Here is a 25046-nt window from a genome sequence, read left to right as displayed (position 1 = left end):
AATGAGCCCTTATTTTCATTTTGGATAGAATGAAATTCCCACCTATGAAACTTGGTGTCTGCGTGCTATAGTTTCTAGTCAGCTAGTGTGTATTTTTTCTTAAAATAGGTCTCTAAAACTTCTCCCAGGTTGAATGGGTGGTGGTGGTGGTGGTGGTGGCGGCAGGCAGGGGTGGGGGTGGGGGACCTTTGATGATGGAGGACTATGGAAGGCTCAACCAGCGCACAGGAGTGCACCTGATAAATTGATGACATCATCTCTGAGAAGATAGGGAAATTAGTTTTCACAAGGAAGCAAAAATGAACTAGCAAAATCAGTCCTGCTTTCTTGGCATTCATCAAAACCAAGGAAAGAGATGCTTGTTTGTGGTCCAAATACTGGGATATGGTCCTAACTTCTCTCTCTCTCTCTACTTCCTCACTGTGGGAACAACTGGGCATGTGCCGCAGTCTGGCTGGGCACAATTCAGGAGCCACTTGTCAAAAGAAACTAACTTTATTTTTAGAACCACACACACCAAACAAAACAGCTCCTCAGGAAAAACCCTCAGAGCCCAACTGCCACCACGGCTTCCCACAAGCCTCTCAACCTCCCCCACTCCTCCTGCTCTTGAGGCCGATTGGCTGGGTCGCATGGGCAGAGCCAAAAAAGTCCCCCAATGAGCAGCTCCATAGACTGAAAGGGCGGGGAAACAGCCCAATGAGCATCACCGCAGAGGAGCCAATTAGCTAGATGTTGCTGGGGCCGCTGTAAGCCAATCATCAGCTGGCAGTCTGAAAGGGCGGTGAAACAGCTCAATGAGCATCTCCAATGAGCATCACCGCAGAGGAGCCAATCAGCTAGATGTTGCTGGGGCCACTGTGAGCCAACCATCAGCAGGCAGTCTGAAAGTTTGCTGGGGCCCCTTCGGCTGTGGCTCTCAACAGGCATGTCCAGCTCTAGCTGCACTGTTTGGAGGTAGGTCTGCCTGTAGAGATACCCTTTTCTGATTTGCAAAAAGTCTTTGAATAGACCAGCTGGGTCCCTACCCACACCACCCAGCCCACCAATCCTGAACCTCTTCCAGATTTCTCTCCCTGCCCTGCTCCCACTGCCCTATGCATCATTTTTTTCTCACAAAGGAGGCAGCAGGCTTTCTTCCTTTTGCCTTGCCCTTCTCTAATCCAACCATCATATCAACACCACGTAATGAGAATCATAATCACACCTCTCCCTCTCTTAAAAACCTTCACCCTCAAAGTCAAATCCATAGACATTGGGCACGCACAGCCCATAATAAGTCTCTACCCTCTGCCTTGGCTCCCACTCTGGTCCAATTACTTACAGTTTGCAATTACATCTCTACACTCTGCTCCTGATGTCCCAGGTGTCTGCAATGTCCTTCCCACCATTCTTCACCCCTTCCCTGCCCAAACAACTCCATGTGCTCCCAGGTAGAGTACTATTGCCTCTGGAGGCATTTCTGGGCCTTTCTCCTTCCCACTGAATTCTCTACAGGTTTCTGTTAGGATGTGTACCATCCTGTGTGGCAATGAGCTTTCTGACCACCTCATTCCACTGTGAGCTCAGTAAAGGAAAGCCTCTTCCTTATACAACTCGTAGGCCCTGTGCACAGCTTATTCTATGAAGACTTAACAGAATGCGGAAGGAGAAGCACAAACCCAAGGGTGTATTCTAGAGAGTTTTATGAACCTATGAGGTCTCCTTGGTGCACAGGAGCAGACACACCTCCAAGCAGTGGAGCCAGGACTGGACATGCCCAATTGTTCCCATGGGTGAGGGTTAGAGACAAGAGGATTCAAGTTTAATATCCGAGCATTTGGACCACAAACAAGCATTTTTTTCCCCTTGGTTATTACAAAAGCCAAGAAATCAGGATTGTTTTTGCTAGCTAGTTCTTACTTCCTTGTCAAAATTGATGTCTCTATCTTCTCAGAAATGATGTCATCAGTAGGACTCAAAGACATGATAAAGTAAAGCAAAATTTTATAAAGTTGAGTTCTAGCTGGAAGAGTCTGTAGAAGGAAAGAAGCTGCTTGAAGAAGAAGGGGCCATGTTAGCAAAGGATTACAGTGAGGCTAAGGTTCTGCTAACAGAATCCTGCTTTACTTTGATATTCTCCCACAAAGAGAACAGCCTTCAAATTGGAAAAAGTGAAGAGAATTCATTGCTGCCCAGGAGAGTGAACATGACAGCATGAGATCAACCAACTCAATGATTCAGCCCTGCTTGTGCATCCGAGGAATCACTTAAGGAGTTAAAAACAAACAAACAAACAATCAAAAAACCCCACACCATACCCCAGAGCAATTAAATCAGAATCTCTGAGCATGGGACCCAGTCATCAAGTCATCAAACCTCAGGTGGCTCTGATATTCTGACAACATTCAGAATTTCAAAATATGGAGTTCAAGTCTACAGACCCAGAGGAATGACATCTCAGGAAATTTAAGGATACTGCAGCAGAGAAAAACTGGAAGATGGGAGAGTGGCCAGACAACTAAAGATGGGGAAATGCTTTCTTGATATTCAAAAGGTGGAACAGGGTCCTGTGGAAACTGCTAAGGTTATGTTCCAGGTTGATTCCTGGCCATGTTCTAGAACTTTGGTTACAAAAGGACTTGGGAGCATTACTGCATTGGATCATGTACCAATAACATTAGATCAGTGTGAGTTCAATCAGAGCAAAACATCCTATTCTGATCTCATGTCCCTAGGTGGGGCCTTCAGATTAGCAGACCAGGGAGCATTGCTGGGTGCTATTCATAATGTGAGTAGGCCTCCTCTAATCAGTTGAAGAGAAAAAAAAGACTGAGGATTTCAAAGAGGAGGAATTCTGCAAGCAGGTCCATGTTGCTTGCCAACTTGCCTTTGTACTTAAGACTGTAGCATCAACTCCTGCCAGAATTTCCAGGCTGCTAACTAGCCTGTCCTACAGATTTCAGACTTGGCAGCCCCTACAAATGGTCTTTTTTTATTAAATTTTTTTTAGTTGTAGACAGACACAATACCTTTATTTAATTTATTTATTATTATGTGATGCTGAGGATCCAACCCAGTACCTCATGCATGCTAGGCAAGTGCTCCACCACTGAGCCACAACCTCAGGCCCCTCTACAAATGTCTCAAAGCTGATTTCTTAAGTCTCTCTTCCCTTCTCCCTCTCTCATTGATGGATGGATGGATACACACATGCATATATACATACATATGAACATGTACATATGCATGCTACTGGCCTGTTTCTCTGGAAGGGAAGGGATATAGGTATGCAACTGAGGAGGGACAGAGCACTACTAGCTTGAGATCCCTCAATATACAGTGTGAACACTCCTTGGCTTCTGAGGTCTGAGCCTGGAGCCAAAGAATAGCAGGGGTTGTGGGTGTGGGCAGAACTAACCTGCCAACTCTATTCTATCTTGGGGTCATCAAATCAAGCTATCTTTCTGCCACCCATCACTGACTTTTGATCCTGCCAACCTGGTGGGTCCTTGACTCACAGACTTGGCCTGCATTCGTCTTCCAGGGAGTGAAAAGGGCACTTTTGTCAACTTGCTTCTCAGGCAAAATCTCAGCCTAGCCCCTTTTTTTTCTTGTAAGTATGTTTGGACATAAGTTCCCTGTGCCTTTCTCCTTGAAGGCACTGGTTCCTTTTAGGAATTTAAAGCTCTGAATTTCTTCCTACCTATTCTCTTTGATAGATTCTCAGATTGTACTTTTCCTATTTATTATTCTAACTTGTAGATCTGAAACATGAAACAGCTGACATTGAACCATTTTTGACTTACAAAAGCATTTCCTCGTGATTCGACTTGAGGTTTATATCTGTCAACATAACTTTGGGTTTTCATTTTATGATGATGAGAGGAGAATACAGGAAGTGGAAAAATGTGGGCTATGGGACTCAAGGTAGGTTGTGGGACTGTAACATAAGATTCGTACCTTTGGGGACCTTACCCTTCTCATCTTTAATATGAGATGGTTTCTAAGGTCCTTGAAGTCTGAGATTCTGCAAGATTTATTTGATTAACATCCACCCTGCCCCCAAACTGTGAGCACCTTGCGGGAAGGAGCAGGTCCATGTTGCTCATCATTGTCTCCCAAGCCATGGGCATGGTGCCTGGAGCAGAGGGCCCTACGTACATATTTGTTGGATGGATGAATGAAGGAACTAATGAAGTACAGGATTAGTAAAGGGTAAGAGGAGCCACTCATTTATTTATGTCCAGCATTTTTTAAGCATTCACCATAAATCAGATGTTGTACTTCAACATGAAGAATTAAAGATAAATGGTGCAGGTTGAGAGGAGGTGATATCTCTTAAATATTTCAATGGGCCAAAATCAGAAGAAAGAGAAGGGTGTCATGAGCATGGGAGCAGCATGTGCAGAGACCTCAGGAAACCTTAGAGAAGGGCAGATCTTAGGCAGAGAGACAAGACCCAGGAAACGCAAGGTGGGGACTTAACAGTCCAGGCAAAATTTCCGGAGAACAAAGGAACAAGATGAAGACAGAGCACTACTAGCTGAAGAGAAAAATCAACGTTCAGGGTATTTAGGATGATCAGAGAGACCTATCTCATAATGCAATGACTCCCACTTTGTCATGTGTGACAGAGATTTGATAGCAACATCTGATGCAGCAAGGTCAAAATCTTATTGTTGCGCTCTTATGGCTTCTACCCTTCATCATCTGACCCTGTACAAGTCTCTCCTAGCTTAAAATTCTTGCCTGGTTCCCTGTCTTGTCTTCACTCAAGCTTAATCTTTCAGTTCATGGTCAAGTTTCTTGTAAGTGTTGTCTATAGTCATTCCATTTTCTCCTGTCTTTGCTACACTCTATTGACACCTCTGTCTCTTCTTTTCAAAGTATTAACGGTGTTTAATTATTTTGTCCTATATCTTTTTAAATTTTTTTAATTGTAGATGAACACAATACCTTTATTTTATGTATTTATTTTTATGTGATGTTGAGGACTGAACCCAATGGCTCACATGTGCTAGGCAAGTGCTCTACCACTGAGCCACAACCCCAGTCCACTTTATCCTATATCTTAAGGCTCACGTCTCATTCCTCGGCCCAATGGATTTTGACCTTGGTGTGATCTGACCCTACTGATCACTCCCTCCTGGAAACCCTGGACCCCTCACTGGAATGCCTCCCATTCTATAAGCGTCTTGAGGCTGTATCTGATTTATTCATTGGTGAAGAACCCGTTGCCCAGGATGTTAACTGCCATTAAAAATATTTCATAACTGTCAAATAAATGGCCTTCTTAGTGCCTTTCTAATCCAGCTCTGTACCTATTTCTCTGTTCTCTTTTTACTAATTTCCTCCACTGAGTCCTCTTCCTCTAATTTCTCCTTAAATATTGTTCTTCCCTAGATTCTAACCTTGATCCTGCTCTTATTTCTTGCTACATGCTCTCTCTGGGTACTTCGTCCACCATGCCTATAGAGACTACATTGGAATCCATATCTCCAGCCCAATATCCCTCCTCAGTTGCATACCTATATCCCTTCCTGCTACTGGACAGGTGTCTGTTGGTATCTTGCAGGTACATCCAGATCCATATGTTCTACTGAATTTATCATCTTTACTCCTGAAACTCCTCCTCCTGTTTGCTAGTTCCCGCACCACCATCTACCCAGTCATATAATCCAAATATTTAAACTTCTCTCTCACCCTGAAGCCAATCAAATTCTGGCAATTCTTGCTCCATAAAATTTCTCATCTCCATCTCCCCCATCCCTGTTTATTCCATTATTATTATCCTAAATCATTCTCTCTCCAAATGGAAATCTACTGGTCAGATCCTCTTTACCTTCACTATAAATGTGAATTCTTTAGCATTACAAAGAATGTATAATAATTGTTCTTCTGGCTTCTGGTATGGTCAGTTTGCTCTTCTAGAGCCTGAGCTGGCATTTGTCCAGGGGCCTGTGGTGTGAACAGGTTATGTTTCCTCTCCTTCAGGGAGGAGGAGAGACAGTAATGTTGAATCATTCTAGAAACACTTTCCAATGCTGTGGCATTCTGATCTTTACCATCTGATTTGTGAAAGTGAGCCCACCTGGATATGCCTTCCATGGAGATTTTGTGAAAACATATGAATTATTTGCCAGAGTAGAGACTAGAGTTAGAAAAGTGAGGTGCAAAATCTAGAGAGACAGTCAAAAGTTAGGGCAAAATCTAAAGAGACAGTCATTGTCAAGGCTACGCAAGCACCTCCCTACATTTTGCACCCTAGGAACCTCAGCTTCCTCACCCCAGGTATGTCTGTGTTTACCTTGTTTCCTACTTTATTAGCATGAACCATGAAAAGAAGACAAGCATGAATTATTATCAGCAGCTTGTGGGTTTAGAGTCTGGGAGAAACTAAGTGGGCCATTTAAAAGTTTAGGCTACATAAAATAAAATTTAACCTGTCTGATGGGTTACAAATTGGGTCCACTTGACATTTTGGAAAGAAATTTGGCCAAATATACCTAGAACTTTAAACGTTCTCATGGAATGGAAGCCATCAAGAATACAAATAATAATAAATGCTGGAGAAGATGTTGGGGGAAAGGAATACATTTCAGTCCAGAACACACCCAGGAGTCTCTCCTAATTAAATATTCATGTATACAGACAACTACTTTTATGTGCAAAGATGTACACACAGAAAATCTATAGTATCAAAGAAGAAGCAACTAAATATACATAAAGGAAAATGTTTAAGTAGTGGCACATTGTGTATTATTATACATATTTTACTTTATTGTGCAGCCAATCAATTGAGAATTCTATAGACTTTTAAAATAAGCAAACATGCAGGTAATATATTAGATATAAAAGGTTACAAAACTATAGACCTAGAATAAACCCAAACCAGTCAATATTCAATATATGATTAGAAAAAAGACCAGGAGAAAATACACTAAGATGCTAACAAAGTTCCTTCCAGGATTGAGGATTATGGGTAATTTTTGTGTTTTAAAGTTGTTTTCCCATAAATTATCACTGTTGGCATATGATATGATCCTATACTTAGAAGATCCAAAAAGCTCCACTAGAAGATTGATAGAGCTAATAAATTAATTAATCCAAGTAATAGGTTACAAAATCAGCATACAAAAATCAAGTTTTCCTATACATCAATAGTGAGTCTGCTGAAAAAGAAATCAGGAAAATAATTCCATTCACAGTAGCCATTAAAAAAAAAAGAAAAAAACCCTAGTAATAAATCTAACCAAGGAAGTGAAAGACCTCTACAATGAGAACTACAGAAAATTGAAGAAAGAAATTAAAGAAGACATTAGAATATGGAAAGACCTCCCACGTTTATAGATTGGAAAAATCAATCAATATTGTTAAAATGATAATACTACCAACAGCAATATATAGATTCAAAGTATTCCCCTCAAAATACCAATAACATTCTTCTCGGAACTAGAACAAATAATCCTAAAATTCATTTGGAAGAATAAGAGACCCAGAAGAGTCAAAGCAATTTTAAGCCAAAAATGAAATGCTGGAGGCATCATAATTCCTGACTTCAAACTATACTACAAAGTTCTTTTAATAAAAACTGATGGTACTGGCATAAAAACAAATACATAAATCAATGGTACAGAATAGAGGACACAGAGACAAACCCACACAGATACAGTCATATCTGATCCTCAACAAAGGTGTTAAAACACACTCTTTTTTTCAATAAATAGGGCTTGGAAAACTGGTTATCCATATATAGAAGAATGAGACTTTCACCCTATATGAAAGTCAACTCAAAATGTATAAAAGACCTATGAATTAGATCAGAGACTTTGCAACTCCTCAAAGAAAACAGGGTCAGCACTCCAATATATAGGTGCAGTCAATGACTTACTCAATGGGACTGCTAATGCTCTGAAAATATTATTGAGAATTAATAAAAGGGGTGGCATAAATTTTAAGAGTTTCTGCACAGCGAAGGAAACAAGAATGAGAAGAGTAACTATAGAATGAGAGAAAAATCTTTGCTAGTTACTCTTCTGACAGAAGATTAATATCCAGAATATAAAAAGAACTCAAAAGACTTAACACCCAAAACAAAACCAAGAAAACCAAATAACTCAATTAATAAATGGGCAAATAAATTGAACAGACACTTTTCAAAAGAAGAAATACAAATGGCCAATAAATGTATGAAAAAACATTCAACTTCTTTAGCAATGAGGGAAATGAAAATCAAAGCTACTTCATCATTCCAGTTAGAATGGAAGCCGTCAAGAATACAAATAATAATAAATGCTGGAGAGGATGTTGGGGGAAAGGAATACATTTCACTCTCAGTGGGATTGTAAATTAGTACAACAACGATAGAAATTAGTATGGAGTTTCCTCAAAAGACTAGGAATGGAACCATCATACAATCCATCTATACCATTCCTTACTGTCTATCCTAAAGAATTAAAGTCTTCATACTATAGCCATATATGCATACCCATGTTTATAGTAGCACGATTCACAATAGCCAAATTACGGAATCAGCCTAGGTGTTCATTAGTGGATGAATGGATAAAGAAACTGTAGCATATACACACAATGGAGTTCTATTCAGCCTTAAAGAAAAAATGGCATACACCTGTAATCCCAGTAGCTTGGGAAGCTATTTGAGGCAGGAGGATCACAAGTTTGAGACCAGTCTCAGCAATTTAGTGAGACTCTAAGCAACTTAGAGAGACCCTGCCTCAAACTAAAAATTTTAAAAAGGGCTGGGGATATTGCTCAGTAGTTAAGTACCCTGCATTCTCTCCCCAGTACAAAAAAAAAAAAAAAAAAAGGAGGAGGAGGAGGAGGAGAAAGAGGAAGAAGAAAAGGAGGAGGAGGAGGAGAAAATTATGTCATCTGCAGGAAAATGGATGGATCTTGAGAACCTTATGTTAAGTGAAACAACTCAAACTCAGAGTCAAGGGGCGTATGTTTTTTCTCATATGTTGAAACGAGATAGGAAAAATGAAAAGAAAGGTATGTGTGTGTGGAGAGAGGGAATCTCATAAAAATTAAAGGAATATCAGTAGAGTAGAGGAAAAGGAACCAGGAGAGGAAAGAGGGGAGGGAAAGCAGAATTACTAGAAAAGATACTGAAAAAATTATATTGTTAATTGTGTGCAAGTACAAATATGTAACAATGATTCTCACCATTATGCCTAAGGCACCGATAAAAATGTGGAAGATTTTTGGTTATATGTGTCCACATAATAAAAAAAGAAAATTTGAAAAGTAATCTTTAAAAAGGAAGTCTATTTCACTCTCTGGGATCAGAAATAAGATAAGAATGTCTACTCTCAGTATTTCTATTTAACTATAGAACTAAAAATCCTTGCCAGAGCAATTACACAAGAGAAAGAAATGAAAGGTATCCAAAGAAAGGAAGCAAAGTATGAAATTGTTGCTGTTTGCTGACAATGTGATCTTTTTTCTTAATTTTTTTTAGTTGTTGATGAACAAAATACACCCATTTTATTTACTTATTTTTATGTGGTGCTGAGGATTGAATCCAGTGCCTCACGCATGCCAGGCAAGGGCTCCATCACTGAGCTACAATCCCAGCTCCAATAATGTGATCTTACAAATGAAAACTTAGATTTCGTCCCCAAACTGTTACAACTAATATTTGAATGTATTAAGTTTGCAGGATACAAACCAACACACAAAAATCATTGGTAAAGAAAACATCCCCATTTATATATTCTAATAATTAAATAAAGAAAACAGCCTCATAGCTAAATTGAAACATGAATAAAATATTTAAGAATAAATTTAACCAGGGAGGTATCAGTTACACTAAAAACTATAAAAACTGATGAAAGAAATTGAAGAAGACACAAGTAAGTAGAAAGATATTCCACATTCATGAATTGGTATAATTAATATTATTTTTTGGGGGGGTTTGCTAGGGATTGAACTCAGGGGCACTTGACCAATGAGCCACATCCCAGCCCTATTTTGTATTTTATTTAGAGACAGGGTCTCACTGAGTTGCTTAGCGCCTCACTTTTGCTGAGGCTGGATTTGAACTTGCAATCCTCCTGCCTCAGTGTCTCGAGCTGCTGGGATTATAGGCGTGTACCTCTGTGCCCATCTAATTAATATTATTAAAATATCCATAACTACTCAAAGCAATATATAGATTCAATGCAATTCCTATGAAAATTCCAATGGTATTTCTCACAGATATAGAAAGAACAATCCAAAATTGTTCATGGAAACACAAAAGACCCCAAATAACCAAAACAAAATCTTAAGCTAAAAGAACAAAGCTGGAGGCATCATACTATTTGATTTCCAACTGTATTACAAAGCTATTGTACTTAAAACAGCATGATCTTGGCATAAAAATAGACACATCAACCAATGGCTCAGAATATACAGCATTTCTAGTTGTGCATTTATAGTCAGTTGATTTTCAACAAAAGTCCCAAGAACATAATGATGGAAAAATGACAGTCTCTTTAATACAGGGTGGTGGGAAAACTGGATCACATACAGAGGAATGAACTTGGACTCTCATCTCATATCCTATGGGAATCAACTCTTAAAGGATTAAAGACCTAAATGTAAGACCCGAAACTATAAAAGATATTAGAAGGAAGCATGCAGTAAAATTATAAGACATTGGTTTAGGTAATGATTTTTTAAAATCTGACTCCAAAAGCTGAGGTAACCAAAGCAAGATAAATGGGATTACATCCAACTAAAAAGCACAGCAGAGGAAACAATTTGCAGAGTAAAGAGCTAACTTATAGACCAGGACAAAATATTTGCAAGGTGTACATCTGAGAATGAATTACTACCCTAAATATATAAGGAACTCAAACAACCCAATAGTAAAAAAGCAAATAACTAGATTTAATTTTTATGTATTTTTTGGTGGCACAGGGGATGAAAACCAGAGGTGCTTTACCACTGAGCTACATCCACAGCCCTTTAAGTTTTTTATTTTGTTTTGTTTCAAAATGGAGTCTTGTTATGTTGCTGAGACTGCCTTCAAACTTGTAATCCTCCTGCTTCAGCTTTCCAAGTTGTTGGTGTTACAGGCATGTACTACCATGCCTGGTGAATAACCTGATTTTACAAAGGGCAAACCAGGAACAGCAATATATGCTTATAGTCCCAGCACTCAGGAGGATGAAGCAAAAGAATTGCTTAAGCCCAGGAATTTGAGACCAACTTGGACAATACAGTAAGACCCCCCCTCCCCAACTATTAAAAAAGGGCAAGGGGCCAATTTGTTTTTTCAAAAGGAGACATAAAATTGACCAACAGATAAATTAGAAAAGAAAAAAGCTCAATAACATTAATCACCAGGGAAATGCAAATTAAAACCACAATGAGATATTACATCACACCTGTCAGAATTGCTCTTATAAAAAAGATAAATGCTAAGCATTAGAGAGGATATTAAGAAAAGGAAATCTTTGTACATTATTGGTGAGAATATAAATTAGTACAGCTATCATTGAAAACTGTATGGAGGTTCTTAAAAAAAAAGATTTCCATAAGATCCAGCAATTCTACTTCATAGTATATACCCAAAGGATCCGAGTTCAGGATGTTGAAGAGACACCTGCACTTCCAGGTCCATTCAAGCACTATTTGCAATAGCTGAGATATGGAAGCAACCCAGAGGTCCATTGTTGGATGAATGGCATGTATTCTCGATGGAATACTATTTAGCCTCAAAAAAGAAGGGGAGTCTGTCGTTTGTGGACAGAATAAATGAACCTGGAAGACATTATTCTAGGTTTAACAAGTCAGGCACAGAGACAAATACCTAAAGCCAATGACTCTATCTCCTTTCTAAGCTCCAACTCTAACAAACTCCAATAGACTAATTGTTTCTAAATGCCTAAAAGAGATCTCCACAGACTATCTGACCACTTTCTTAAATTTAATGTCCAAAAATAGACCTGTCTAAATACCACATGATGTCACTTATATGTGGAATCCAAAACAACTGAACTTTTTGAACCAGAAAGGAGAATGCGGTTTCCAGAGGCACGTGGGGAGGGGGACTGGGAGGAGATATTGGTCAAGGGGTAGAAAATTTCAAATAGACAGAGGTATCAGTGGTTTTTTTTTTTTGCAATATATTGCACAGCATGGTAACCATAGTTATTAACATTACATTTCAAAATTGCTAAGAGAATACATTTCAAATGTTCTCACACACACACACACACAAAAACCTGAAATGTATTTGAGGTGATGAATATGTTAATTAGCTTGATTTAACCATTTTGCATTGTGTATGTATTTATACACATATAAATATATGTAATACATAAAAATAGCATCACTTTATACCCCATAAATGTATAGTTATAATTTATGAGTTTATAATAAAATAAAAAATTTAATAAATAAAATTAAAATCTTTACTTTTTAAAAATTTTTAAAACAAAAATCTAATTCACTGTGACTTCTTAATCACCCGCATTTGCTAATAGGTTTTTACTCTAACTTGGGAGAGAGGATGAGAAGTTTTTGATGACAACCAATATGGTTCATTGCTATTGTTACTTTTAATTCCTATGAGCATATTTGGTTCAAGCAATCTCTATGGTTGTATCACTCCACAAATTACACTGTTTGCCAAGCTGATTCTGGTGGGCACAGTGGGCTTTCTCAGTACACCAGGGCTCATGGTAGCCTCTAGATATTTAAGCTCCTAGTTTTATGATGTTGCAGAGCAGCTTGAAATAAGTGCTATGAGCTATACTGGCTGTGTAGGAGCCCATTCGTATAAGTGTCTCTCAAATCCCAAGAGGCAGGGCACTGAGAAGCAAGACACAACCTGCCCCCGCCCTAAACTTCCAAAAGCTCAATATCCTTTCATATTAATTGGTATTTCCAGCTCTTCTAGAAAACCAAAATCAAACTTGGAGCTAACGCTAAGGATCAAAAATCAAAGATGCCCTTACTGACTCCATTTCCTCATCAGTCAACAAAGAGTGCTGGACTAGGTTGTCCCCACAGTCCTGCTTTATTGACTAATGGCATCCAAGCAGGTGGGCAGTGCACATACACGCAACCTTGCCATCAGAGCACCCAGGTGAGGCCAAGCACAGAAGGGCCAGTGGGGAGTTGCTCCCTGTCTAAGCTCCATCTGCACAGGCTGGTACGGCTGGGGCCGCACGTACTGTGTTGGCAGCTCCATCCCTGCCCCCTCCCAGTTTACAGGTAGGCAACGATCAAATGGTCCTTCAAGTCACACAATCTACCTTTTTTTTTTTAAGATTAAGAAGGGACCCACATATCTAATAGAAATAATAAAATAATTCTCCGAGATTAAAGGTCCAATAGGTGATTTGAGAACTCACAGATTTGTTCTAAACCTAGGATACGGATATCAAAGAATTGCCCTTAATATTTTAGAAAATGTGCATATATTCTTTTTTCCAGAATCTCTGTCACTCAGAACAATTATTAGTTAAGAGTTTAAGAATATATGATGATAATATCATCTAATCTAGTATCATTATAAAAGAAAAGGGGAGAAATGGGAGAACAAAGGGAAAGGGCATCCACACAGAACACACAGAAACTGAAAATGATGCTCGGTTCCCAGAACAATGCCCAAGCTTGCTCTGCACAGCCTCGTTCCCTAAAATCCTCTGTCGCTCAGTGTTCACTCACCTGCCTTTCTTAGACATCTCGTGCACTTCTCTTCCTGGCCAGTGCACTCTGCTTTCAGTGGCCAAAACCCATCCCCACCACAAAAGGAAGATACCAAATTTCATATTCTGGATAGCCAACATGGGTTTCAAAATCCAAACACGTCTCTCAAGAAACCACAAAAAGGAAACGGATGTTCTTTTCTCTCTTAAGACATTATTGGTCTGTTCATTATTAGAAGGATGTTTACTCATGCAAAAAAAAAAAAAAAAATCAACCGGCAGTATGTAATCTGGCAAGCAGGAGAAAGCAATTTCCACTAAACCTATAAATCCTCCTACGTCAGATGTCAGGGATTTTCTGAACTGAGGTTGAATTCCTGTGTCCCTGTGGAACAATTATTTTGGCTGGTCTAAATTAGTTCATCATCAAATGGGGCAAATATGTTAGTCAACGTCTGTATTTTCTTGTCCATTGCATAGAAGGAAGTAAAAATGGACCACAGCAATTTCCAAAATGAAAAAGTCCAGAGGTGCTGAACTGCTTCATATGCCATGTTAATAGCTCCTCCCCAGATCTATTTTAAGCTTCCAGCCATTACTATTTGCTTTGCTGAGGGCTGGATTTGGACAGCTCTCAGCCCCCACTCCTTGTGGCTGAATCCCTAGGACCTCAGACATTGATCAGCACCTGGGCAGGTCATCTCTGTAGATATTGGGAGGGTGAGTAGAGTTTTTAAAATCCTTGTTCTGCACAGAAAGAACTAAATTTCCTTGTCAGTTGCATTATTCTTACTGCAAACCTCATTGTACTTTTCACATTTGAAAAATGCTAGTAATAAATGAACTGTAGCCATCAAGTCTGTGTTAGCTACAGATAGTTTTTCTTTTCCTTTGATGCTTGCTCAAAGGCTCTGCTCTAATCTGTAGGCCTGAGTTTGTGTCTCCATCAAAGGACAGTCTCAGAGCCTTGCGGGAGAGGACTGTACTCTGTACTCCAGACCACTGTCTCTTCAAAGCTGAACTTTGAGTCTGTATTGGCAGACTTGAGTCACGATTCCCAGAACTCTGTAGTTGAAAAGCAGACAGTTTCACAAAACTACTGACCCAAGATCCAGCAGAACAAGAATTAATTGTTGTGCTTTGGATACGGTTTGAACATGTTCCCCAGTGGTTCGTGTCCTAGAAGTTCAGTTCCCAGCATGGTGGTGCTGAAGTGGTGGGACTCTTAAGAGGTGGGGCCTAGTGCAAGGTAATTCGTTCATATGGAGGTTCTGCCTTCAGAAGGAATTAAAGGGACCCTATTAGTGAGGGAGTTGTTATGAAAAGAGCAGGCCTGGCCCCTGATATTCTCTCTCTCTTTTTTTTTTGGTACTAGGGATTGAACTCAGGGGTACTCAACCACTGAATTATCTCCTCAGCTCTATTTTGTATTTTATTTAGAAACAAACAGGGTCTCACTGAGTGGCTTAACGCCTCGCTTTTCCTGAGGCTGGCTTTGAACCCACGATCCTCCTGTCTCACACTCCCGAGCTGCTGGGATTACAGGCATGCTCCAGCATGCAGGGCCTGACTCTTTTGATTCCTGTCTCTTTGTGAGACTGCTCTCTCTCTCTTGATATACTCCCAAGATACCATCTGCCTGACTTCGATGTGATCAGACCTACACCAGAGGCTGAAACAGTGAAGACAGCTGATCATGGATGCTCAGCTTCAAAAACTATGAGCTAAATAAACCTCTTTTCTTTTTACATTACTCAGACATTTTGTTACAGCAACAAAAAATAGACGAATAACTACATAGGCTTGAATGAATTGATGAGGGAATTTTATCTAGGTTGTTTGGATTATCATCGATTTGTTTTAAATTCCTATTTCCTAGATATGTAAGAATTTTTTTTTCCTTCTTATGCTATCTGTAATTAACAATAATTTTTAAAATTCTGCTTTTGTAAACCACGATGAAGCATTTTAAAATGATATCTGATTCCCACTGATATAATTCCCCTCCTTCAAGTTCAGAAACATTCTACCCATTTACATTTCATGGCAGTATAATTGTTTGCTTAGGTTCAGTAAAAATCTGTCTTCTTTTGTGCCAGGATATAAGTGGAAGAATCAATTATGCAATCAAGGCCTTGCCTGGAATGTCTTATTTGAGACTGATGTTCACTTAACTAATGTGACAAGCCATTTTAAGGAACAAAATTTAGATGTACTTATGAAATCAATGTCTACAAAGTCCTCTCTAGAAAATTGATCCTGGGGCCAATTTATAGGGTCCAGGCTTATCACTTCCAGGTAAGTTCTTGGGGTAATGATTTTTAACCTGGTACTGAGATTAAATTCAGGGCCTCACACATGCAGGGTATGTGCTTTACCACTGAGCTACATCCCAGTCACCTTGGGGTAACTTTTTAAGCCTCAAGAAGAAAATAATTCACCCAATGTACAGGTACAGGTGGAGTTTTTTGGGCTTGGTTTCTTAGTCTCAGTAAATAGCAAGTGATAAGTGCTTTTAAAAGTCTCATCTAGGATTCCTTATGGTAACTTCTAGACAGAAGCTAATTTGGAATTGTTTGAGTACATATGGTTCTAAATTTTACAAAACAAACTGAAAGAGGCCTCCATGGTAAATAATACTCTGAAGAATTTATGAAAGTAATCAGCCAAACATAAAGAGACCAGCCTTTTTTTTTAAATCAAGAATAACCTTTCTTTGAAATTATATATAATCAATCACAATGAAAATGAAACTGGTCAGGAAAAACTGTCATACTTTGAAGTGGGCAAATGAGATTATTGAGTGTCCTTTCAATAGAATGCTGAGCCCTGTCCAGTGAATCCCCAGGGGATTATCTGATTTTATAGGATGTGTGTCTCTGATTGTCTTTGACTAGGCTATTTTATAATTCTGTAAAGGTAGAAAACTGATAACATGTAGAAAACTGATACCGATGGATATCTTTCCTGCCTAGAGCTATACAAATTATTGTTTTTGTCTCGCAGAAAATATAAATCTCTGTAAATCAAATTCTCATTTGAACTACTTGTAGCATCTTATTGGTCCCCTCACTAACTGAGTTAAATAAATCTTTGATGATGTCTATTCATATGTTAATCGTCTTTTCATCATTGTTACAAAATACCTGAGATGAACAACTTAAAAGGAAGAAAGGTTTATTTTGGCTTATGGTTTCAGAGGTTTTGGTTGACTGATTTCATTGCTAAGGCAGTGAGGCAGAGAATCATGGAAATGAGAGCATGGTGGAGCAGAGTGCTATCTTATAGCAGCCTGGAAACAGGGGCAGAGGGAGGTGGTAAGAGGCCAGGCACAAGTTATAATCCAGAGGGCACACAGCCACGGACATACTCCCTTCAACTAGGTCCCACCTCCCATAGTTTCCACCACCTCCCAGCAGTCCTTTCAAATTATGAAGCCATTAATGATTAATCCACAAATAAGGTTAGAACCCTCGTGAGTGATCTAATCATTTCCTAAAGTCCTACCTCTGAACCTTTCTGCATTGGGCCAAGCCTTCAACACATGAGCTTTCAGGGGGCATTCCAGATTCAAACCATATCAGTGCCTTTTGTAGGTCTATGAGAGTCTTGTTTATATCCTGGTGTATAAATCATCCTTTAACAGCACTGCCGAAAAATAGATGTTGAAAATAATCCAACACATGGAAATAAAGGCAGAGCATGTGTTGTCTCCAGACTCTGTGTAGCTCAGCATGATTAGATACTTCTTTGTCGTGGTTTGCTGATCTGGAGAACCAAGTGGCAAAGAGGAGATATTCTGGGGCTAAGCACATTGAAATGTCCAGGACAATAAGGCCTTAAGTTGGGGGGGTAGGGAATATGAATGAACCTTTGATACCAGATTGGAAAATGCCTTTCTTTCTTGTTTAGAGGGTGTAGCTCCAGGGGCCAGAAACCTGGGCATGACTAAAGGGAGCAAATTCAGAAAGCCTCAAACATGCATTTCCTGCCCTCTCTTAGCTTAGCAGAGCTGGCTCAGCAGGTCTGAGTTAGACCAATGGGAGGACAGGCTAATAAAGCCTTTGCAACAAGGCTGCTTCCTCCACCAGGAAGCTCCCAGGCTTGAGGGGAAGGGATGGTTTTAAAGCCCTTTCTGCTTTTGGCTTCAGCTGGCCATGTCCAGCCCAAGCCCCCTCTCACTGTGACCCGGAGAGCTCAGAAGCCATGTGCACTTGCTACTTCCCCTCTTGCAAGTGCTTTTATAAACTTCATTTCCCATTTACATCATATGACTCCACTGCAGAGAATATCTGTTCCCTCTTTGTAGGACAAATAGGAGTTGAAAAGAGGAAGTGCAGCCTCAGAGAAGCAGGATGGGCCAACACCATAGCTTTTAAGGATTCAGACTGACCTATTGAAGTGTAACATTTTCAGACCAATTTTTTCCCCCTGTACCAGGGATTGAATTCAAGGGTGCTTAATCACTGAGCCACATCCCCAACCCTTGTTTTAAAAATTTTTATCTTGAGATGGAGTCTTATTAAGTTACTAAGAACCTTGCTAAATTGCTGAGTCTGGCCTCAAACTTGTAATCCTCAACGCCTCAGCCTCTTGAGCCACTGGGATTACAGGCATGTGCCACCACGCCCAGGCCAGACCAATTTTTAAAACAAGCATTTTGACCCAACTCTCTCTTTCCTTTGCTCAGTGTAGCAGTTTTTTCTCTCTTCTCACTTTTTATTCTTCAACCATCCTGGCCTTCCCCTCACCAATGCAGGGTATGCAGGGTAAAAATTCCTTCAGTTGGGACCTGGGGTTGTGGCTCAGTGGTTGAGCGCTTGCCTCACATGTGTGAGGCACTTAGTTCGATCCTGAGCACCACATAAAAATAAATAAATAAAATAAAGATATTGTGTCCATCTACAGCTAAAAAAAAAAAAAAATTAAAAAAACAACCCTCCTTCCATGGAGGAAAGACCAGGCAATTGTTGACTCTAGCTGACCTTTGCATGGCCTTTGAGTGTCCCCTCCAGCCCTCCCAACCAGCAGAACATGACACACAAGACATAATTACTGATAGAGTTAACTTCAGATACCAAACTCCACCTGCTCCCAGACAACGGCCCCAGGTGCCCATGAACTATTTTCAAGTTGTTCCCTTTAGCACATTTCTAGCTACAAGCACACCCGTGCTTTTTTCTGACTCTGAACTTAGTTTTTAAACATGGTCTCTCAGCATTGGACTGAACCTTCCCAGGCAGGGAATGAGGGATGAGTTAGAGAAAAACAAAGGGATTTGATGAAACAATGACCAGAGGAGTCGTTCCTGAAGCGGCTGCATCACCGAGATGCCTAGCATATAATTTAAGCTGCTGCTATAATCAAGGCATTTGTGCTAGATTTCCATTATCATAATAAATACTTGGGATAATCAACTTGTAAAGGGAACACGGTTCATTTTGGCTAAGAGTTTTAAAGGGTTCAGTCCATGATCAATTGTCCCCGTTGCTTTGGGCCTCTCGTGATACATCATGGTGGAAGAACATGTTGGAGCAAAAACCACCCCCTTCATGGTTAGGAAGCAAAAGAGAAAGAAAGAGACTAGTTTCCACAATTCCCTTCAAGGTCACATCTCCATCCATCTAAACCTCCCACTAGACCTTAACCCTTAAGAGTTCCACCACCTCCCAATAGAGCCAGGTGCTGGGAGCCCAGCCTTTAATTCATGGACAAATACTTGAGATATTTGGTATTTGGGAGACATTTAAGATGCAAACTATCACAACAAAGATCAACAAATAAGATAGAACATTGTTTATTTTTCATGTTCATGGGTAAGTAGTCCAGGCTAATAAGAGATACCTGCTCCAGGGTGAAGTTCTTTCCATCTTGTCCCTTCTTAGGGCGCTATTCTTATGTAAATAGTTAGAGCTGGCTGCCACCACAACCATAACACAGGCCATGGTAAGAAGAGAAGAGCAGAAATAAAAGGCAAGCAATTTCCTTAAGCAAGGGATACAGGAGCTGCACTCACCACTTCTATTCACACTCATTGGCAAGAACTTGACCTCATGGCCACTCTTAACTATGAAGGGTCTAAGAAATGCAGTTTCTAAAGTCACCTGCTGCCTGTCTAAAACTCTATCACTATGAAATAAAGGAGAATAGGTTTGGGGGCACAATCATCAATCTGAAAAATTCTCCAATTTTGTTTTCCTTCAATCAGACAGCAGTGACTTGAATCCTAGATTCTGTTCCTATAAATCTCCTTTGCTTGGTTTTTGTTCCCTTTGCCTCATTTCATGTCTGGAGCTAAATTCTCAGGTCAGTGAGAACCTCCAAATTAAATGAAGAGAGGACAAAATGTTAGTCAGACCATGCATATCAGGCAAGGCTGTGGTACTTATAGTATGCTTCCAAAGTAGCCGCCCCTGTTCCATCTCTGCTATTTTAAGTCAGGTCAGAGTCCTTGATTTCTAGGTCTTTTAATGCCCATCTGTAATGTACTCTCTTTATCATTTCCCTGTCACCCCTTCCCATAAACCAGCCAGTGTCACACTGAAAGCACTTAACTTATTTAATTCAAGTTATTGAATATGATGATGATGCGAGGCTATTTGGAGACTGCTCACCATCTGTACTGAAATTTTCATGGTGGATGGGAACTACAAATGAAGGAGAAGATGCAATTAGCTTCTATTAGCTTTTTAAAGTCTAAGTCTTGTCTGAACACATCAAGCCTAGTGTTCTACGACTGCTCCAATCACAACTACGGTGCCAAGGATCAATAGTCCATTAGACTAAGACCTTTTGATAACGGAGCCTTAATTTTATCTGCACTTTTTTTTTTCATTATAAGCACCACCACCACCTTGGTGGAAATCAATAAATATCTGCTGCATGACTAAAAGCGCATAGATTTTAGGTTTGCACATGGGCATGTGGGTATCCGGTTGTTCCCAAACTGTTTGTTGAAAAAAGAAATAACCTTTTTGTATTAAAATTGCCTTTGTTCCTTTGTTAAAGAGCAGTTTCTAAGTTTATTTCTAAGATCTTTATGCCGTTCCATTGATCTATTGTCTGCTACCTACCCACCCAGTATTACACTGTATGGGCTCTCATAGCTTCATTGTAGGACTTGAGGTTGGGTAATGTCAGTTCTACAATTTTGTTCTTCATTGTTGCATTGGCTAGGCATTCCCCCCCTTTTTTGTTGTTGTTGTTTGTTTTTTAAAAATATCTTTTATTTATACATGGACATAATATCTTTATTTTTGTTTATTTATTTTTATGTGGTACTGAGGATTGAACCCAGTGCCTCACCCGTGCAAGGCAAGCGCTCTGCCACTGAGCCACAACCCCAGCCCTGCATTTCCCCTTTTTATATAAATTTAAGAACCAGTTTGTCAATATTCATAATATAACTTGCTGAAATTGTGATTGGGATTGAATTGAATCTACAGAAAGCATTGAAACTTTAACAATATTGAAACTTCTTATCCATTAACAAGGGCTATCACTCCGTTTAATTAATTTTCTTGATTTCATAGTGAATGAAATAAATGAATAAATAAGTTAATTATACTTCCACTAAGATATCATGTTTGTTTGGGCTGGGGATGTGGCTCAAGCGGTAGCGCGCTCGCCTGGCATGCGTGCAGCCCGGGTTCGATCCTCAGCACCACATACAAACAAAGATGTTGTGTCCGCCAAAAAAAAAAACTAAAAAATAAATAAATATTAAAATTCTCTCTCTCTCTCTTTAAAAAAAAAAAAAAGATATCATGTTTGAAATTATTTGTGGAATGTTAAGAGCCTGAGTCCTACCATAGAATTTTCTTATTTTCAACTTATCTTTTAATGAATGATGAAGGAGGCAAAATAACAAATTTCTGAGTACTTATGTCCAATAAATAATTTCAATGAGCTTACGTCTTCAATTGCCCTGATTAACTCTCATCCTGACCCAATCAACTCCTCCCTTGACAACCACATTAGCTTCTTTTTGTGTTGAGTATGAGATGATCATTTAATTAGATTTTCCCATGGGAGTAGCAATGATATCATCGATCACAATGTAAGTAACAAATGTAAGGTTACATATTGCATACTATTATTTTTTTCTCTAATACTGTTTGCATTATTAGCAATCTCCAAGATTAACACACAATAGCTTTTTTTTTTTTTTTTTGAGTACTGAGGATTGAACTCGGGGGCACTCTACCATTGAGCCCTATTTTGTATTTTATTTAGAGAAAGGGTCTCACTGAGTTGCTCAGCACCTCGCTTTTGCTGAGGCTAGCTTTGAACTCAAGATCCTCCTACCTTAGCCTCCTGAGCTGCTGGGATTATGGGTGTGTGCTACCGTGCTCTGTCACAAATACTTTCTTACCTGTCCCCCGATCCCAAGTCTACCTTTGACTCTGCCAGTTATCAGCTTATTTGCTCTCCGTCCTCGCCCACTTTTCTTGGCCCTACTTTGTGATACTAGAGCTGACTCTGTAAACCATGTTTTCCTTTGTCAGCCAACATGGTGCCAGGCTTTTCCTATGGAGGGTGAAAGTCAGAGTTTGCCAGGCTGGAAGAGAGAAAGGAGAATTTTCTTCTCACTGTTTTAATTTTTTTAAGGGGGGATAAAGAGTCCAGGTGCAACGGCTTCCTTTTCCCCAAAGAGGTTGGGGTTCTTGGGGTTCCAGCAAGCAGATCCCAGGGAGTTCTTTCTCCTTCCCAGTGTTGGGCAGCTTGTTCCTGCAGGAGCCACATTCTTGTTAGAATCTGGGTCTCAGACCTTACAGGACTTCCTCCAAGTTCCTCAGTTCCTTCTCTATTTGTCCCTCAGCCCTAGAAAGGCTCCCTGCAGTTGCTACCTTTGCATACCTCAGGGTCCTCTGCAGTCCCTTACAGGTCAGCTCCTTATACTGGTTAACAACAACTCATATTTCAATGTTCCCTGTTCAAATTGCTGGTGTTGTTTCTGCCTTTTGACCAGACTGTGACTGACGCACTCCCTATGCTATTTTTTTTTTTTTTTTTGATCCACTGAGTGTCTTCTGAGAAAATTAAAATACAGTTTCTGTTTGTTTTAAACAGGGACTCACTACATTGCCCAGGCTGGTCTTCAATTTCCAGGCTAAAGCAAGCCTCTCACCTGCTGGGACTTACAGGCCCGTGCTCATGCTCAGCTTGAAAAATAGATTTTTGGCCATAAGGTGACTGTGCCCTCCGCTCCTGCTGATATACTTCTAGGGTTGCCCAGTACACTTTGAATTAAAGCTAAACTCTACCTTAGCTTCCAAGACCTCTGCCAAGCTTCCCAAATGTATCTGGTTTCCTTGCCCATCTTACTCTTCTCCAGACACTGCTGCACAGGATGATTTCCTGATGCAGTAGTTAGAGTTTCACATGCCAGGTGGCAGGCCATTGTACCCAGTTATTTAATCAGGTCCTTATCTAGGTTTTGCTATGAAAGTGTTTTGTAGATGTGGTTAGCATCCACCATCAGTTGACTTCATGTAACGATTACCCCTGATGATGCAGGTGGCCTCATCTAATCACTTGAAAGCCCTTCAGAGCAAAACTGAGGTTCCTGAAGAAGGATTTCTGCCTCAAGACTACGGCACCAACTCCTTACCAAGAATGGCAGCCTAGAGGCCTGCCCTGCACACTGCTGATTGGCAGCCCTAGCAACCGCATACTAAAATAGGCTATGCAGACTAACAGGATTGAGAGACTCCCAGGAGCCACCGTACAGGGATTTCTGTCAGCACATAGAGGGCAGAAGCTCGGCTCAGAGGGCACAGCTCCGCCTATTGGAAGAGAAGAAAATGGGATTCAGCCATAGAACAGGGGATGCCAGCATGGCAGAGATCTGATGTCATCGGAGAGCGGCCGAGGAGAGAACTTCATCGGTGCCAGCGGCGACGGAAACAGTTGGTCCCCTGGTAGGGAGGGTGAGTCACAGATACCCGAGTCTCTCTCGCTTTGTCGTCGAGCCAGAGGGGAGGAGCGGGGCCACCGCCCGCGCCCGCAAGGTAGGCAGACCTGCGACCAACCTGCAGGTCAGGCCCAGAGGCCTGCCAGCGTGGTACACACTTCACCCCAACTGGAGTAGGGGCAGAGCAGAGCCTTCGCCCGCGCCCAGATCAGGCCCAGCGGCCTGCCTGTGTGGTGGTCAAGTGACCCCAATTGGAGTGGGGGCGGAGCGGAACTGACACCCATGCCCGCAAGGTGGGCAGACCGGCGACCAACCTGCAGATCGGCGACCAACCTGCAGATCAGGCCTAGCGGTCCCCGGGCGTGGTAGGAGGGGCAGGGCAGAGCCTTCGCCCCCACCTGCAAGGTAGGCAGACCTGCGACAGAACGGCGGATCAGGCCCAGGGGTCCGTGGGCATGGTAGACACCTCACACCAATCGGAGGAGGGGCAGAGCAGAGCCCCCGCCCGCACCTGCAAGGGAGACTTTTCAACCATACAAGAGCAATATAAATATATAGGGGGGGGGAAATTTCAAAAACACAACAGTTTCACCAAGAAGAAAGAAACGCAAGCAGTATGAAAAGACAAGGAAAGAAAGGACTACAAGCAATGCAGGTCAACTCAACTTTAGAAGAGGTAACAGCTGCAGCAGATGGAATGTCAGATAAAGAATTCAGGATATATATGCTTCAGATGATCTGGAGTATCAAGGAAGACATTAGACAGCAAAATCAGACAATGAAACATCACTTCGACAAGGAATTACACAAACAAATCCAGGAAGCAAAGGATCAACTATACAGGGAGATAGAGGTTATAAAAAACAAACAAACAGAAATCCTAGAAATGCAGGAAGCAATAAACCAACTTAAAAACTCAATGGAGAATACTACCAGCAGAGTAGAACACTTAGAAGATAGAACATCAGACAATGAAGACAAAGTATTTCAACTGGAAAAGAACATAGACAGCTCAGCAAGACTGTTAAGAAACCATGAGCAGAACATCCAAGAAATATGGGATAACATTAAGAGACCAAACTTAAGAGTCATTGGGATACAGGAAGGTATAGAACTCCATACCAAAGGAATGAGCAATTTATTCAATGAAATAATACGAGAAAACTTCCCAGACTTGAAGAATGAGACAGAATCCCAAATTCTAGAAGCCTACAAGACTCCGAATGTGCAAAATTATAAGAGATCCACACCTAGACACATTATAATGAAGATGCCCAACATACAGAATAAGGAGAGAATTTTAAAAGCTACAAGAGAAAGGAAGCAGATTACATTTAGGGGCAAGCCAATCAGGATAACAGCTGATCTTTCAACACAGACTCTGAAAGCTAGAAGATCCTGGAATAACATATTTCAAACACTGAAAGAAAATGGGTTCCAACCAAGAATTGTGTATCCAGCAAAATTAAGCTTCAGGATGG

At 40.5% G+C, this 25046-nt stretch overlaps 1 protein-coding gene across 2 annotated transcripts in view; it reads right to left on the bottom strand.

Annotated features, from left to right (window-relative positions):
• Nucleotides 1-13790, bottom strand: part of LOC114086923 (gamma-aminobutyric acid type A receptor subunit rho1) — a 39619-nt gene extending 25829 nt beyond the window's left edge. For both annotated transcript variants that reach the window (XM_027928354.2, XM_027928355.2), the window contains exon 1: nucleotides 13669-13790. In XM_027928354.2, coding sequence (XP_027784155.2) covers nucleotides 13669-13790 — 122 coding nt within the window. The remainder of the gene's footprint in view (nucleotides 1-13668) is intronic.
• Nucleotides 13791-25046: the final 11256 nt, after the last annotated feature.

This window comes from Marmota flaviventris, chromosome 6 (genome assembly GCF_047511675.1).
Source record: "Marmota flaviventris isolate mMarFla1 chromosome 6, mMarFla1.hap1, whole genome shotgun sequence".
Taxonomy (NCBI): domain Eukaryota; kingdom Metazoa; phylum Chordata; class Mammalia; order Rodentia; family Sciuridae; genus Marmota; species Marmota flaviventris.
This window is presented reverse-complemented; position numbering and strand designations above follow the sequence as displayed.